General features: G+C 36.1%; 1 protein-coding gene across 3 annotated transcripts in view; it reads right to left on the bottom strand.

Annotated features, from left to right (window-relative positions):
- Window positions 1-19,215, bottom strand: part of TRIM37 (tripartite motif containing 37) — a 122,938-nt gene that overhangs the window by 95,958 nt on the left and 7,765 nt on the right. For 2 of the 3 annotated variants that reach the window (XM_044001634.1, XM_044001635.1), the window contains exons 3-7: window positions 16,334-16,374; window positions 14,845-14,961; window positions 10,221-10,308; window positions 8,324-8,446; window positions 2,203-2,326 (exon numbers count right to left, since the gene is read on the bottom strand). In XM_044001634.1, the coding sequence (XP_043857569.1) occupies window positions 2,203-2,326; window positions 8,324-8,446; window positions 10,221-10,308; window positions 14,845-14,961; window positions 16,334-16,374 (493 nt within the window). The remainder of the gene's footprint in view (window positions 1-2,202; window positions 2,327-8,323; window positions 8,447-10,220; window positions 10,309-14,844; window positions 14,962-16,333; window positions 16,375-19,215) is intronic. The other variant, XM_044001636.1, reaches the window with a different exon arrangement.

Raw genomic sequence — 19,215 nt, 5'->3', positions numbered from 1 at the left:
TGACCCTGGGCAAGTCACTTAACCCCAATTGCCTCACTAAAAAAAAAAAAAAATTGTGATCCCTTTGATCCAGCAATACCAGGTCTGTATCCCAAAGAAATCATAAAAAAGGGAAAAGGACCTATGTGTACAAAAATATTTATAGCAGCAATTTTCGTGGCAAAGAACTGGAAATTGAGGGGATGCCCATCAATTGGGGAATGGCTGAACAAACTGTGGTATATGAATGTGATGGAATACTGTTGTGCTATAAGAAACAATGAACAAGCAGATTTCAGAAAAACTTGGAAAGCCGTACATGAACTGATGCTGAGTGAAGTGAGGAGAACACTGTACAATGATCAACTATGATGGATTTAGCTCTTCTCAGCAATGCAATGATCCAAGACAATTCCAAAAGACTCATGATGGAAAATGTTCTCCACATCCAAGAAAAGAATTATGGAGTCTGAATATAGATCTAAGCATTCTATTTTCACTTTTCTGTTTTTGTTTTTTCTTTCTCATGGTTTTTCCCTTTTGTTCTGATTCTTCTTTCACAACATGACTAATGTTTAACATGATTGTACTATATAACCTATATCAGATTGCTTGCTGTCTTGGGGAGGATGGGGTTTGAATCTCAAAATCTTACACAAGTGAATGCTGAAAACTATCTTTACATGTAATTGGAAAAAATAAAATCCAATTAAAATGAAAAAAATACAGAAATAACTATCAGACAGTCTGGAGAAAACTATCCATTTAGTCATAAGAGCAAAAAAAAAAAATGAAAACAAATGACAGCTTAAAATTTTCCACCATTTGAATTAATTTGTATAAAAGTAGGGAGATATTAATTCGCGAGTAAAGACAGATGTGTGAGTTTAAATTAAAAACACCTTTTACAAATGACATGAAAAACGTTAAATTTTGATGACAAGGTAAAAGGAATAGTCAGAACCTTGGAAGGCCAAGACAAGCAGGTAAAAAAATTACCTGACTTGATAAACTTTATTCAATATTGGACTATGGACTGCAATATACAGTTCTTAAAAGGTGCAGTTCATAAAAAAAAAAACCCATTTCTTCATTTAATAGTTGCCAGATTCTTCCTAAAAAGCTATGTTTATTACTAGCTATGTGACCCTGGGCAAGTCACTTAACCCCCCCATTGCCCCACAGGAAAAAAAAAATTTTTAAAGCTATGTTTAATCCTATATTTAATTCTAGGTTTCACAAATTAAGAAGAATGTAGAAATCTTATATGGAAAAAAAGGAGAACAAAGAAAAAAAATTAGAGCAAAAAATAAGTTTAAAAACTTAAAGATAACCAAAATTCTTTATCGTAAAGAAGAAAAGTTTCAGGAATTATATCAAAGCTAAGTATGAAATCAAATCAACTCTTCGTTTTTACACAAGATAAATTGAAAAGAAATAAATTAAAACTCTAATAGTAAGAATTTTGCTTACAGATGAGAATCTTTACTCCTAGATATGTACCACTAAGTTGATAAAATATTATGGACTCTTACTTCTCTCTAAGGCTTTATACATACATAAAACAATTGTCTGTCTAAGATATGTAAGAGTAATAGTAAAGGTCCATCATAGAGCTAGAGTTGGAAGGAACCTCAGAGGCCATTTAGTTTAACTCTCTTATTTTACAGATGAGGAAGTAGAGACCCAGAAAGATTAAGAGACTTGCTCAAGGTCATACAGGCAGGAAGCATCAGAAAAAGATTTTATAAAAGTATATAATCGGGGCAGCTAGATGGCGCAGTGGATAGAGCACCGGCCCTAGATTCAGGAGTACCTGAGTTCAAATCCGGCCTCAGACACTTAATACTTACTAGCTGTGTGACCCTAGGCAAGTCACTTAACCCCAATTGCCTCACTAAAAAAAAAAAAAAAAAAGAAAAGAAAAAAAAAGGTATATATTCGGGGCAGCTAGGTGGCGCAGTGGATAAAGCACCAGCCCTGGATTCAGGAGGACCTGAGTTCAAATATGACCCCCAAACACTTGACATTTACTAGCTTTGTGACCCAGGGCAAGTCACTTAATCCTCATTGCCCTGCAAAAAAAAAAAGAAAGAAAGAAAAGTATATACTCAAATAATGTGCCACATCATCATCCTGTAGAGATTTAAAGTAATTTTCCAGTAAATCTCAAAAAGAAAGTCAAGCTGTTCTAAGACAAAACTGGCCAAAAAAAGCACTTACCCATTAATGTTATGAGTTTATTCTTCAGCTGAGTATCTAAACGTGCAATCATCATCTCCACTGCATTCCTAATTTCTCGAACACGTTCATCCTTTGCACTTCGTACTGCTTCTACATTTCTTTCCTAAGGGAATAACAAGTTAAACTTTTTTTTAAGTTAAACATTTTTTAACTTGGAAATGTCAACAAAAATCAATATAGCTTGCTAGCCAATTTTTCTTGAAGGCTTTTGACTATGAAAACCTAACAAATAAAATGTAAACTAAATATATACAAAAAAGTTACCAATGGACCTGAAAATAATTTTTAAAAGATATTTCTCAATTAAAATGTAACTCAAAACTTAATGAAAGAAAGGCTCACAGATTCTAAGAGAGTTAAGAAGGTTAGCTTTATTACACATCCGAGGGTCATAGGTCCCTTCCTCTCTAGAGTAGGGAGAGGGTGAACAGTGAAGAGATTCTCTCTCATCCTCCATTTAAGGAGGATGCTCAGACAAGATGGCAGAGTAGAGGGAACATTCCAGCTGAATAATTCCCCATATTCTTCTGCAAACAACTTTAAAATACCACCTCAAATTAAATTGAGTGACATAGCCAAAATAAGGTTCGGGTGAGATGTTTTTCCAGCCTAAAACAACTCAGGAGGTTGAAAGGAGTATATGACACTGGAGTGGGGGCTAGCCAGGAGTATAGTCCAACACCAACACCAGCTCTGGACCTTGGAGGCTGTGATGGCAAAGACAGCAGCAGCAGTTTCAGGAACTCTTATCGCCCAGAGACAGTAAGGGGATTAGACAACTGGTCAGAAAGAGATTATAGAAGACCTCTGTGCTGGCACTCGGTGCAGGACCAGGTGATGTTTGGCAATTCCATTGCCAGTTCTGCATTGCGGTTCCAAGGCATCAAGGAGTGCCTGCAGTTGCAAAGGAGCAGGGTCCCTGGTTGCAGTTCCAAGACAGAGAGAGCAAGGGGCCTCCTTCCAGATCACACTAGCATTTATGGTTGCAAGGCATCACAGGGCCCCTACCTGGATAAGAACCAGAGCACAGACCAGGAGAGCAGTGACCACACCTCTCCCCAGATCATACAACCTTGGAAGCATGGAAAACTTAGAAATCCTCAGAACTAGATGTGAAAACAGCAGGGCAAAAAAGACCTAAGCTTGGGCCAGTGACCCTCCTCCTCCAAGGTAAGCAGAGCCAAACTGTATCATAAAATTAAAGTCAAGAAATAGGCTGAAAAAATAAGCAGACAACAAAAAAGACATAAAAAGCTACCATGATGACAAAGAAGCCCAGGACACAGTCTAAACAAGATGATCATATGAAAACATATAAGCAAAAGCTTAACAGAAAAATGCAGATTAGACACAATAAGAATTCCTGGAAAAGTAGGCAGAGACAGTGCCTTTTTCTATTTGTATTCTCAGTGCTTCTTAGCTTACCACAGTGATAGGCACATAGTAAATACTTAATAGAAGTGGTTACTTAAGTAACGTTTTGTACCTCCTGTACTAACATGTTTTTCTTTCAATTCATTTAAGTTTTCATTTCCTTTTCCACTCTTTACTTAACTGTACTTGATTCCATGAGGCAACAAGAAATATTCTAGTATTGAAAGACTAAAAAAAAAAACAGAAAATTTAAATTATCTCCTATCAAAAACAACTGACATGAAAAACAGATAAAGGCTAGATAATCTAATAAGCATTAAATTATCAGAAAACCCAACCATAAAAAGCCTCCATATTCTATATTTCAAAAAAAAATTGCAAATAAAAACCATTCAGGCCTATTAGAAACAGAGGACAAAGTAAAAATTTTAAAAATCTAGGGGGCAGCTAGGTGGTGCAGTGGATAAAGCACTGGCCCTGAATTTAGGAGTACCTGAGTTCAAATCTGACCTCAGACACTTGACACTAGCTGTGTGACCTTGGGCAAGTCATTTAACCCTCATTGCCCCACAAACAAAAAAAAACAACAAAAATCTACCAGACACCTTTAGAACAAAACCCCAAATGAAAATTCTCAGTAACATCATTAGTCAAAATCCAGAGCTTCCTGGTCAAATAAAAAATATCTCAAGCAGAAAGAAAGAATGAGTTCAAGTACCACAGTAAGGATCACACCACACCTGGATGTTTGTTACCACTAGAAAGGAGAGGAAAGTTTGAAATATGTTATTCCTAAAAGCAAAAGATAAAGGCTGGGGGCAGCTAGGTGGCGCAGTGGATAGAGTACCAGCCCTGGAGTCAGGAGTACCTGAGTTCAAATTTGGCCTCAGACACTTAACACTTACTAGCTGTGTGACCCTGGGCAAGTCACTTAACCCCAATTGCCTCACTAAAAAAAAATTTAAAAATTAAAAAAAAAAAAAGATAAAGGCTAACAACCAAAAATAACTTAAGCTGCAAAACTAATCGTAATCTTCCGGGGCAGGGGGCGGGGAGAGCAGAAAGGGATTGACACATTCATGTCTATTTATCTTACAATTTATAGACATTCCTGATGAAGAGACCAGAACTGAGGATATTTTGAAATGCAAAGAAGAGGCAAGAAAAACAGAAAAGCAAATACATTTGAGTAATTATATGGAATTTCCTCAGAACTCTAATGTCTTCAAGGGTCATAGGGACAGTAAATAAGACAGAGGACCTAGGAGCTTTGTTATATTTTCTATGATCTTAAAAGAAAAAAGGGAAGGGTAAAGTAAGAGAGAAGGAGGAGGAGGGAACTTACTATCCCACATATCTGATTCTCCATTCAGGAACCATTACATTGTTTGTTCTGTTTTATTTTTGCTTTCTTTCTGCTTTAGTTTTTCTTGCCCTCCTCCAATGCTTCCCATGCTTTCAGTGACAACCTTTAAAGTGAGATCATGACTGATCTGGAGCACAAGCTGATTTCATATCTCACACTGAATCTCTTCAGTTTTGTTAAATACATGTAAAGTTCTAGTCTAATCAATTTAATCAATACTATACCCTTGTGAAATACCCTTTTCTGTCTGTAGCTAAGTAAACCCCCTTTTATTAGTTATTAGATGTTTTAAAAGGGTCTCATTTCATTCTGGTCTACTAAAACTGGAAACCTCACAATGAGAGGTTTTGAGAAAGGCAGTAATTAGTAAACATATGGGAGAACACAGGAAAGAATTGAAAAGTATGAATAGACATGGCTAGGTTTCAATCTATATCACTAGAGGAAATACCAGTTTCAATGAAATCCTAAGTTTTGAGAGAATATTCTATACAATAAAATAATTAAGGCTACACCACAGTCTATACAATCCCATGGATGAATTATTATCTCTTCACCTGTGTTACAAACTAGTTTTGAAAATACACTAAATTGTACAGGAACAGGAATATGTTTACCAAACCAAAAAAACCTATTTAACCCTTAATATCTCTTAAACAAATGAAAAAAAAAAAGCATTTAGCAAATACTAGGTGCTGGGCTAAGATAAAACCAAGAGTCCAAAACAAAAACCAAGAATCCTTTCCCTCAAGGAGCTTACATTCTATTAGTGAAAGACAAAACATATAGGTAGAGCAGTAGCAAGGGAAAGGTGTTGTGGTCTAAGAAGTCAGAGTGTTGGTGAACAGTGTCATAAAGCAATTAATTGATGTACTTTTCATGAACGGTAGCATTGATCTGATTATTGTTCCCAGAGTAAAAGGTAGCAAGTGAGGGGAAGGCAGGGGGAGACAGTTATTTGATGACATGGCAAGAAGATGTCCAAAGTGCAACATGGTAGGTCTAGGGATACCTAAATAAGGTAAATTATCAACAAAGAGAAGTGGTCCTCCAAATGAGAGTTGTAGTGTTGGGTCTAAGGAGGAAGACAGTAGAATTCAGTACTACTATTTTCAAATAAATATCAATATTCCTGAAACTGAAAATTAAGCTTTTTTTTTTCCTAAGTAAGGGAAGTGAACTCCATATACAAATTCCAAGACATGGGCAACTGAGCAATATAAAAATGTTCTGCCAATATGGTGAGGTTTTCAAAAATAGGGGACTTAACAATATACCTAACTTACCCACCCCCCTCCCGGCAGTACCCCAAATTATGAACACTTTATAGTCATTTGGAAGTAAATTGTTTAGAACTTGGTAAGCATTTTTCCATAGGAACAATGTTATAAATAGAGCTTAAATTCACGAGATCATAATTTTAGAACTGGAAGGGACCTCAGAGGTCATCTAAGTACAACCCCATCATTTTCCAGATGAGCAAATTAAGGCCTAGAAATGTTAAATGACTTGCCCAAAGTAACAAGTGGCAGTGGTGCAATTTGAACCCAGGTCTACTAATTCCAAAAAATTTTACAAAAGCATCACACTGTTGTTCTCTCTCACATTCACACTCATATACACACACACACACACACACACACACACACACACACACACACACAAATATTTAACCTATAAAATACATTTATTATGGTACTTACTTCAATAATTCAAAAATTGCATTCTCTCTTTAGTGTGGGCCTTCCCTCCACCATAACAGATTACAATCCCTACATGCTTCAGTACATGATCTTCAAAATTTTCTATGGTCAAAAAAAATTCATCACCTGGTAGCCAAATACACAGACATAAGAGTCTTTCAAAACTTAGCCAGGTTCTTCAACAATAGCCTGTCACTAGTGCCATATTGAGACTTTCAACTTAGTAACACCTGCCTATCTTTTTGGGAATCCACGGTTGCCTTCATGCCATGATGAGATGTTTCATTTCTGACTCTGTATCTCCCACACATAAATGTGCTTAATAAATGCTTGTTGACTGATCAATGTAGGGATTCTTTGAGGGGAAGGGAGAGTGGAAGAGGAGAATTAGTATTTATATAGCATCTACTATGTGCCAGGAATTGAGCTAAGTACTTTATAAACATTATTTCATTTGATCCTCACAACAACCCTTCAAATTGGTTGTTATTATCCTCATTTTACAGTTGAAGAAACTGAAGCAAATAGAGATTAAGTGACTTGCCCATGGTTTCATAGCTAGTAAGTGTCTAAGGTCATATTTGAACTCAGGTCTTCCTGACTCCAGGCCTAGTACTCTATGTACTTTTCACCAAGTAACCAGATTTAGTGGATAAAGTACAGTACTTTTTAAAGTATTGTGTTCTAACTCAGAAGAGCTAAAGTACATCTCCTTACCACAGAATTATCTATGGAGGAAGAGTTGAGGGGTAGCTATTGGAACCAACAATTAATTATTTGAATTTTTAAAGGTTCAATCACCACTTCCCACTTAGACTAAAAAAAGAAAGAACCACTGTTCCTATGAAAGGACAGAGAGCAGAGATTTCAATATAATCGGACCTCTTTGTATTTCCATAAAACTAAAGAGTTCTTAAATTAAAATATATTTGTAGATTATAACATGCTTCTTCAAGTCTCTTAAAATTTTAGTCCATAGAAATTTAATTCACAGGTGAAGATACCTGGTATATAATATAAGGATGAATAAGAATTTAACCATCAACTCAGACTTCATTAAGCACCTATATGTATGACTTTGTCCTAGACACTAGGAATTCAAAATTTTTTTAAAAAACCCAGTCCCTACCTACAAGAAGCTTACATTCTATCGAGGGAGACCCCAAACCAAAAAAAAAAAACCACCATACAAAATAAATACAAGGTGATTTGGGAGAAAAGGGACTAACAACAAGGGAAGGAGATAAGGAAAGGTATCATGTAAAGGGCTTATGCTTTGAAGGAAACTAGAGATTCTAAAAGGCACAAGGAGGAAGTGCATTACAGGAACAACAGACAGACTGTGCAAAGGAACAGAGATGGGAGATGGAATATAAGTATAATAAGGAAGGGTATGGAGATCAGGTCTATAACTAGCTCTGGTGGACCATATGGTCTTTGCCTGTACTCAGAGTACATGAAATAGAATAAAGTATAATAAGGCTGGAAAGTAGACTGAAGCCAAAAGGGCTTATGCCAAACAGGAGAGTACATATTTCATCCTAGAGTTAATAGGGATTCAAAGGTTTTTGTTAAACAAAAGACATGGAAAGACCTATTACTTTGGCAGCTATGTGGAAGATAAATGAACATAAAGACTTTTTAGGGCTATCCTTACCACTTCTTGAACCAAGCTTATTAATTCCATGAGTCGTCGACGAAGTTTTGCTACCTCTTCATTCACTTTAGTGACATGTTGCTCATAAATTTCCGCCAAAGGTTTAAAAGTGTGTCCACCATGCTATTTAAATCAAATAAGAAAAGTATCTTTAGACCATTTTAGGTTCTGCATGATTATCTTTTGGACATAAGTTAGAACATACTCAAAACTAAATTTCAGCCTTGTATGTTTCTTTAACGTTATTAAAGCTGGTAGAGTTTTCTTAAAAGTTCACCTTCTCTGAATCAAGGCTCCTATATGAATGACTACTCAGCAGGCCTGGATTTTAACAAAATACCTTATCATCTTCACATGTGCTGAGATCATCAGCAAGGACCCCAGTGCACAAGATTAACTTAAGCAAGAGATTCCACTTTTCACACCAATTTTGGAGATCAAGTATTCAAATAAATTTATAATCAATTTAGACTTACTTTTGCCTGTTAAAAAAGGAGGGGAAGTCTATAAAAATCATCCACTTGTAGTTACACAACCAGTTTTTTAGTTAAAATTCAAAAACAATTTCTTATCAAATTCTAGCTTTTAATTAGAAATTGGAATGATTAAATTTCTGTGACAATGAGCTTCTGTCTGGCATTCTACTGAGAAAAAAGATAAAAAGAATGGTCTGCTTTAGTGAACACACTTAGTCACAAACTTTAAGAGGAAATTGTAGGAACTGAGCTTTAATGTTTCCAATCAAGAAAGTATGAGAAAGGATAGTAGCATACTTAAGTACCATGGAACTTGAGTTTTTCTAGTCAGCACAATTAATATTCAAATTACAGGAGGGTCTCATGGAACATAACATTACTTGGTCTTCCTAAAATTTAAGGTTTTTAATGCAATACCTTCAATTACTCTGGTCTAATAATCTTTCCCCAAAAAAATCAAACACACATACATTCATATATTCTCTCTCTCTCTCTCTCTCTCTCTCTCTCTCTCTCTCTCTCTCTCTCTCTCTCTCTCTCTCACACACACACACACACACACACACAAAAGGATGAAAAAATAAAAGAAAACATGGAATATCTCATTAAAAAAAAAACAAAAACAAAAAAACACACAGACCAGGGGAGTGCAGAATGTGCCATTCCTTAAATCATACCTCATGGGACCCCCCCCCCCCAGCTTAGGACAGTGCACCCTGGAAGCAGTGCCCCGCTTTAAAAGTCAAGAAATAGGCTGGCAAAATGAGCAGACAGAAAAAGATGCTGATCCTAAAAAGTTTCTTTGGTGACAAGGAAGAGCAAAATATACCCTCAGAAGATAACAAAGGCAAAGCTCCTACATCCAAAACTTCCAAGAAAAATATGAATTGGTCTCAGGCCATAGAAGCACTCAAAAAGGACTTAAGATAAGGTTTAAAAAACAACAACAAAACACACACACACACACACACACACACACACACACACACACACACACACACACGGAAGGGTAAATAGGAAGGCACTATATCCAGAAATGTGATATCTTACTATTATGGCAGCTGGCCATAATACAAACAAGCTAACCTCAGGATAAGATCTGGGATCAAATCCTACCTCTGACACATATTAGATGTTTATGTGACCATGGTCAAGTCACTTAACCTTTTAGTGTGCCCAGACAACACACAGATCCAACCAAATGAAAATTATTTTACATAAGTTCACTCAAGTAGTTTCAGGGCAAAGGCTCATGTCCTCTCAAAGACCATTCCCAGTTCTACTATTCTATGATTCTCCAGTGAGTGCCCACTAGGAAGTGCTTAGTAATATATGCTATTGACTCAAAAAGTTTATGATCTAAATGAGGGACAAAACAATACATACACAAGAAAAATAATATACTTAATAGTTCTACTTACCATTCCTCCCCAAAGTGCACACTGATGGCAGATACATTTCTTACAAGTCCAGCAGAACACACTAAGCTTCTCATGGTGATTTTCACACCTATTTTTTTTTAATGAAAAAAGAAATATATAGTTAAGAATTCATAAGATTTTTTTCCCCAAAATCAAATACTTTTAAGGAACATAGTATAAAAGTCTTGCTTTGGGTCTACTTCTATAGCTTTGATTAAATAGGCTAGAAAGTAATTTTTAAAACTATAAATTTTTCTAATGGTCTTAATTAGGCCTTTAAAACCCACATGCCAACTTCTGGAACAGGACCAAAAAGACAAACTCCTCATAATCAGCAGTTGATAATGCTAAGGAAGAAGAATAATTATCTCACAGAGATGTTAGGCTGGCTTTTATTCATTTCTGGATATAGACAGTATCTATACCACCATGTACCAAGCTTGAGCTATTTCCCAATCTGTATTCTTCAGATCACCTGGTCACTTTATTTTTTATTTGTTTCACTGTACTTTTTAAAAAAATTTTTTTTAAATTTGAGTTCCAAATTCTTTCCCTTCCCCCAACCCCTCCCCCACCCATTGAAGAGGCAAGCAATATATCAATCATACATATGAAGTCATGCAAAAAATACTTCTACATTTAGCCAAAATCACCCCCCAAAAAGCAAGAAAAATAAAATGAAAAAAAGTATGCTTCAGTCTGCACTCAAAGTTCATCAGTTCTCTCTCTAGAGGTGGAAAACAGTTTTAATCAGAAATCTTTTGGAACTGTCTTGGATCTCTGATCTATTGATAAGTCTTTCACAGTTGATTATCATTATAATATTGTTACTGAGTAAAATGTTTTCCTGGTTCCACACATTTCATTTTGCATCAGTTCATACCAGATTTTTCTAAAACAATCCCCCTCATTGCACAATATTCCACCACAATCATATACCACAATTTGTTTAGCCATTCCCCAACGGATGGGTATCCGCTCAATTTCCAATTCTTTGCCACCACAAAAAGAACTACTATAATTATTTGTAAATATAGGTCCTTTTCCTTTTTCTTTGATCTCTCTGGGATACAGACCTAGTAGTGGTACTGCTGGGTCAAAGGGTATGCACATTTTTATAGCCCTTTGGACAATTCCCAGTGGTTGGACCAGGTTACTTCTCCACCAATATTGTATTAGTTTACCTATTTTTCCACATCCCCTCCAGTATTTGTCATTTTCTTTGTCATATTAGTCAATCTAATGAGTATAACTGGTACCTCAAGAGTTATTTTAATCTGCATTTCCCCAATAATTATTTAGAGCATTTTTTCATGACTATCAATAGCTTTTTCTTCTTCTGAAAACTGTCTCTTCTGTCCTTTGATCATTTATCAATTGGGGAATAGATATTTTTTTATCTTTTTTTTTTTGGTGAGGCAATTGGGGTTAAGTGACTTGCCTAGGGTCACACAGCAAGTAAGTGTTAAGTGTCTGAGGCCGAATTTGAACTCAGGTACTCCTGACTCCAGGACCGGTGCTCTATCCACTGCGACGCCTAGCTGCCCCTATCTTTATTTTTAAAGAATTTATTTTTATAAATTCGGCTCAGTTCCCTACATATTAGAGAGATGAGGCCTTTCGAGAAACTTGCTACAAAAAAATGTTTCCCAGTTTTTTGCTTTCCTTCTTGTTTTGGTCACATTGGTTCCATTTATGCAAAACTTTTTCACTTTCATGTCATCAAAAGTATCCATTTTACTGCCCATGATCCTCTCTATGTCTTGTTTGGTCATAAACTCTTTCCTAATCCATATATCTGACAGGTAAATTTCTCCATGTTCTCTTAATTTACTTATCACCCTTTATGTCTAAATCAAGTACCCATTTTGACCTTATCTAGGTATAAAGTATGAGATGTTGGTCTATGCCTAGTCTCTGACAAACTGCTTTCCAGTTTTCCCAGCAATTTTTGTCAAATAATGAGTTTTTGCTTAGATCTTTGGGTTTATCAAACACTAGATTATTATGGTTATTTACTATCATATACTGTGTACCTGATCTATGTCAATGACCCACCTGGTGGTTACTTTAGACAAATTTTGCTTAAGGACGTCTAAGTTCTGGATAGATTACAAGCTCACTTATGTGTCTATACATATACACACACACAAACACACATATACATACATAAATACACAGAGCATGCATATAAATAAATATTGTTTGAAAGGGAGCTGGCACATAGTAATCCACATAAATGTGGCTAACTGCCTTGATACAATGCTGCATTAGCAAGGGAAATATAAAAAGTAATTCTATCTTCTCTCTCTCTGAAGTACTCTACTTTAGTATTTTAGGACAAACATTTCACTTAGTAAAGCAGTGAACATTCAGTAAACCTTTGAGTAAGTGTGTTTCTGTATATTTAATTGCAGTCTGAATAGTAAATGAATTATTTTTCAAATGAAGGCATGAGCTGGATTTTCAAACTATATAGAACTTCTCTCAAAATATAGAAATTTCGATGACATTTCTTAGGTGTCTGCATGTATCTTTTAGCAAACAAAATGCCAATAAGCATCAGAGGCATGGAAGGATGAGAAGCAGAAACATTAAAAAATTGCAAAGTCTCACTCATTCCTTTTAAAAGGCCTTTGCGTGAAGAGTCAGGATAAAAAGACACTATTAAGAAGTAACATCACTTCAGGGTAGGGTATGTGATACATTATAACCTTAGAAAAGGAAGGTACTTACTTTGAGGATCTTAATATTACAGTTAAGGAAACTTGTACAGGGTGGGCCAAAAGTCACAAAGTTTTAATAACTTTTTGAATTACTTTTTCCTTGTTTTTTTCCATTTATGAGATTTTCACACGTAATATAAATTCATTTCCTATATATACTGTATGTGATGCTATAGTATTATAAATTAAAAGCAACAAGTTATTAAATATTGAAACCCCTTCATGACTTTTGGCCCACCCTGCACTAGAGAGATTAAATAACTTGCCCCCATTTTAATTTTTACCCTGAGCCTTTCTTTACCTACAAAAAATCTTATTACTTCAGTTCAGACAATATTTTTGGAAAGAATTCAATGTGGCGGCAGCTAGGTGGCACAGTGGATAAAGCACCAGCCCTGGATTCAGGAGGACCTGAGTTCAAATCTGGCCTCAGACACTTGACACTAGCTGTGTGACCCTGGGCAAGTCACTTAACCCTCATTGCCCCACCCAAAAAAAAGAAGAATTCAATGCTCCTGCCTTCTGAGAAGGCAGAAAGAAATTTGACAAGATAATTTCTGGTCTCTTCCAGCTCTAAAATGGTAATCTTACAAACCTCCATACCAACAGCTAGCAACTGCAATTTATTCCACTCTTCCAGAAAGTTCTGAGTTTGAATCCTGTCTCAGACACTTACTAGCTATGAAACCCAAGTCACAACTTCTCTCAGCCTCAGTTTCCTCTTCTATAAAATGAGGATAATAAAAACACTTGCCTCATGAGGCTAAATAAGATCATACTTCTAAAGTGTTTTATAAATCTTAAAGCACTATAGAAATGCTAGCTAGCATTAGTATTCTATAAGAATTCATGAATTTATAAAAGCTCTAAAGAATAATTTCTAAGAGTCAAGAGACCCAAGTTCTCTAACTTTCCTAGACTCCCTTCCAAGCAAAAACAACAACAACAAAAATACCCTCCTGTAATGTATGCATACCACAGGGTCCTCCATCGATTATGACCACTGTCCCAGCCAGAAATATTTCTCAAAGTAGCAGCAGGGAACTGCCAGTCTGGAAACTCTCTTTACCAGTGCAGATCTGCCTCTGATGCTCTATACCTTAGATGCTCTATAGAGAGCTGCCCTGGGGCACTGAGTCAGTATGTGTCAGAAGTGGGACTTGAACCCTAGTCAACCTCACTCTAAGACCAATTCTCTAGCCACTCATCATGCTACCTCTCTACACAAACACACAGTCCCCCAAAATTAAATGCTGTGGTATTACCTATATTTGTACTAAGAATGGGACTAATTCAGATTTAACAATCAACAAATGAGTTAATCAGATTAGTGTCTTGAAAAAGATTAGAAAAAGATTAGAAATATAATAGAAGAATCATTTTAACACAAAAAGATTAAAATATACTTTTGGGAGTTACCTTTCATTACAAATAGTAATTGAAAATAGTATATTTTCTGATCACTGCAGTAAACAATCATGACTTCAGAAGGCTGATGATTAATCATGCTACTTACAATACATGCTCTTAGCAAAACAGAGAGATGAACTAGAAGTACAGAATGGGAAATCTTTCAGTGACAACATGAATTGCTTTGATATTTATTTGTAAAAAGGCAGGTAACACAAATAAGTGGTGACATATTTTTTAAAAAAGAAAGGGATGTTAATAAAACATTTTAAAGTATATACAAGAACCAAAAAAAGCTCAGAAGACAATATAAACCAGTCAATGTTATCACTAAAATGTAAAATTTAGTATACTTAAAAACCTATACTTAACAGAGAATTCATATAGAATCCTCTTTTTTGTTCTTTGTATACTAAAATGTTCATGTTTATTAATAAAGTTAATAACAAAACAAAAACAAAGTTTTCCCCCGAAATGATTTTACATACTTGTCCTTTTCATTTTCTTCATGTTTGGTGAGACTACAAAGTTGAAGGGTGTCAAGCTGTTGGGTAACCTCTTCTGCCCAACGACAGTTTACCAGTTCTCGGAGCTGAAGGGGAGCACTGAAAAAGGTTGAATCTATAGTTTATTTCAGGAACTCAAAATTTTAGCATTTAATACATCATATGAATAAATATTTGCTATCTTTTTTATGTATTCACTTACAGCAATAATTATAACATGAAAATAGTGAATTGTGCTTATTTTTACTAAATGAATATAGTAAGCGTAGCCTAAGAAATGAAATTCCTAGATGAAAAAAAAGGCAAAAAGACAAATCATCGACCAAAAATCTTGTAAATTACTCTTAGGCAGATAAGTTAATTATATTATCCTTCAGGGCAAAGGGAGGAGAGAGGTTGTTTGTCAATCAAGTATTTAGTGGGTGCTAGGAGCTAGATACAAATATAAAGAGCTGATGCAATCCCAACTCACAAGGAACAAGGGTGGGGGAGATAATAAAAACTTATATATACTTGTTCAATACAAATACATATCCAAAGAAGTCCAATACAAGGTAAAGTGGTAGTGAACCTTAGCAGCTAGGAGGACCAAGAAAGGCTTCGTGAAAAAAAACAGCCCTTGAGCTGTGTCTTAAAGGAAGAGAAGACTTTAAAATGGAGGTAAGGAAGAAATGCATCTAGAAATATAAAAGAACTACTACAAAAAGGCACAGAGATGGAGTGTCATGTATGAAGCACAAAGAGAGCCCATTTGGATTGCAAAGGATAGAAAGCAAAGTAGTGTCCAGTGACGTTGGAAAGATAGTTTAGGGCCAAACTGTACCTACGCTAGCTAGATTTAAAAGCTAAACAGAGGCATTTATATTTGATCCTAAAGGCAATAAGAAGCTACTGGAATTAGTTGAAGAGGTGAGTCACGGTCAGATCTGGGCTTAAAAACTACTTTAGCCACAGTGTTTACAATATAGGAAGAGACTTGAGATAGTTTGGAGGCCATTGCAATAATCTAGCCAAGAAGTAATGAGTGTTTACGCTAAGGTAGTAGCTGTGAGTAAAAGGGGTCACATATAAAAGATACCATGAAGGTAGAAATAACAAGATTTGGCAACTGATTAAATATGTGGGGTGAGGGGGAATGAGGAGTCCAGGGTAATGCTGATATTATGAACTTAAGCTACTGGAAGGAATGAAGGTATAAGAATACTGGATGAAGTCCAGAGGGAAAAGATAATTCAGTTTTAGACAAAGTGAATTTAAGATGCCTCTAGGACATCCAGCTTGAAATGTCTAACCGTCAACTGGTAATGTAGGGACCAAAGCTCAGAGGGGAAGGGGATTAACTATTCCTGTGAAGAAGTGACTGATGAATGTTATGAATAAGAAATTATCCTACATAGTTTTAATATGTGCTCTTACCCCACTCCCTTACTTACTTTGTGCATATTCACAAAAATTATATTAAAAAACTTACCGACAATGAGGACATTGAGCTCTCTGTTCTGTCAGCCAACGCTTAGGAGGCAAGAGGAAAAAAAAGATTTTCAGTTCCCAAAACACCAATTTTTTTTTTTTTTGGTGAGGCAATTAGGGTTAAGTGACTTGCCCAGGGTCACACAGCTAGTAAGTGTTAAGTGTCTGAGGCCGAATTTGAACTCAGGTACTCCTGACTCCAGGGCCGGTGCCACCTAGCTGCCCCAAAACACCAATATTTTTTAAGTATTAAAATGTAGTTTCATGTTTTATGCATGTCAACTGGTTTAAGTTCTTCTCTCTTATCAGATCTAAATTTCATAGAGGTTCTACAAAAAGTATTTTCAAATACTGAACTCTATTCCCCACAAGGCAGATAAAACAGTAAGCACTCAATTGTTTCCATTACCTGGGACGGAAGGAACAAAACTAGCCCAGAACTAAACTACAACAGGAAGAAAAGCAGTGCATAGAATCAATATAAAAAGAAGCCACTCTGAGTAAGAAAAGGCAAATGGTTCCAAGATAGGCTAACAAGCATATGCAAGTGACTGTGTGACTATATATTAATGATAGGACTTTAAAACAGAAAGCAAAGATTATTGATGACTTGATTCTAAATTAACTGTAAGAAAAACTCTTATTTGAAAAATAATAGGTCAAAGTTGGCACAGACTTAATTTTCACTATCTCTTTAGGGAAATTTAACAAAAATAAAAGTTACCACAATAAGGAGACCGAGAGCCCAGAAATGGCTACAGTGAGCAAATATTTGAAATCTGTGAATGTGACAAATTTCTAAGTGTTTCCATAGTGATCAATTCTGATGATCAGTAACATCAGTAAATAATTCCTTTTTTTTTCTTTAGTGATGCAATTGGGGTTAAGTGACTTGCCCAGGGTCACACAGCTAGTAAGTGTTAAATGTCTGAGGCCGAATTTGAACTCAGGTACTCCTGACTCCAGGGCCGGTGCTCTATCCACTGTGCCACCTAGCTGCCCCCAATACCTTTACTAAATAAATTAGGCTTACTTTGAGGGTCTTCAGAAAATCACTGAAAAGGGGAATTCAAGTCTCTTATCCATATCACTAGAGAATACAAGATCCTACTGAGTTTACCATTTACTAAAAAGAATTCAACAGAGCTTCAAAGTCATACATGAAAGAATAATAATAGTAAAAATAATGAGTATTTACATAGCACTTTAAAGGTTTACAAAGAGCTTTACAAATGTTTTCTCATTTTATCCTCACAACAACCCTGGCATATAGATGCTATTATTATCCCCATTTTACAGTTGAGTAAACTGAAGCAAAAAGAGGTGAAGTGACTTACCCAGGTTCATACAGGTAGGCTGCATTTGAACTTAGATCTTCCTAACTCCAAGTCCAGTACTCTATTACCCACCTATTTTTCCAGTATTCTTATACCTTATGCATTCCTCTCCTCCCCAATCCCCATACCCTTCAATTCAGTGACACTGGCCTCCTTGGTGTTCCTCAAACAAGATACTCCATCTCCAAACCTCATGGCTGTCCACCATGACTGAAATTCTCACCGTCATCTTAACCTCCTGGCTTCAAGTCTCCGCTAAAATCCCTTCTACAAGAGGTCTCTCCTAATCCCCCTTAATTCTAATGTCTTCCCTATTGATTATTTCCTGTACACAGCTTGTGTGTACATGAATGTTTACATGCTGTCCTCCCCCATTATAGACTGTGAGCTCCTTGAGAACAGGGACTGTCCTTTACTTTCTTGTAGCACAGTGAAAGCACAAAACAAAATCACTTAATAAATGTTTATTGATTGACTATCCACTCCACTATCCCATGCATGTTTAAGCTCATGCAAGATTCACTGATATATACAGCCACAAAGAAAACTATGTTCAAAGATCATATGATTATCACTTTCGAATGAGGCTAAAACAGACAGGACATATGTTTGCCAAAGTTATTTACTAATATCATGGAGGATGTCCTGTGCAGGGTCTAAACAGATTAGGGTTAGGGTCAACAAATGCTCATTTGTAGATGACGCTATGTTGATTGTATCAAGTCCCAGAATACAAGAGCATTCCAGAATATTTCAGAATACAAGATTCATGGCTAAAAAGACGTTGGCTTAATCACACAGAAAAAGCCCAGTAGATGAACAACTTACAATGCACAAATGATAGGTAGTCTATTGAGTCAATACATTTTTCTGTTTTTTGTTTTTTCTTTTTTTTGTTGGGCAATGGGGGTTGACTTGCCCAGGGTCACACAGCTAGTAAGCGTCTAGTGTCCAAGGCCAGATTTGAACTCAGGTACTCCTGAATCCAGGGCTGGTGCTTTATCCACTGTGCCACCTAGCTGCCCCTTTACATTTTTCTATATGTTGGAAAGACACTATTGCTGGACAATGATCTTTGTCTAGAATTGAACTGAATTAATAGAAAAGCAGTCAGTCAATAAACATTTATTAAGCATCTACTATATGCCAGACAACGTGCCAAGCACTGGGTATACAAAGAATGGCCAAAGACAGCCCCTGCTTTCAAGGAACTCACAATCTAATGGGGAAGATAACAGACAAACAAATACATAAAAACAAGCTATATACAGGACAATTATGTACAACCAAGGTATATAAAAGATGAATAGGAAATAATCAACAGAGGGAGGGCATTAGAATTAAGGGATATTGGAAAAGGCTTCTTGCAGAAGATGAATTTTTAGCTAGGATGTGAAAGAAGCCAGGGGAAGCCAGGAAACAGAGATAAGGAGGGAGAGCATTCCAGACATGAGGAAATACCAGTGAAAGTGCTTGGAGCTAAAAGACAGAAGTGTCTTGTTCAAGAAACAGTTAAGAGGCAAATGTCACTGAATCAATGAATATG

The sequence above is a fragment of the Dromiciops gliroides genome, chromosome 4 (genome assembly GCF_019393635.1).
Source record: "Dromiciops gliroides isolate mDroGli1 chromosome 4, mDroGli1.pri, whole genome shotgun sequence".
NCBI classification, from domain to species: Eukaryota; Metazoa; Chordata; class Mammalia; order Microbiotheria; family Microbiotheriidae; genus Dromiciops; species Dromiciops gliroides.
Note: the sequence above shows the minus strand (reverse complement) of the source record. Positions and strands in the feature narration are given on the sequence as shown.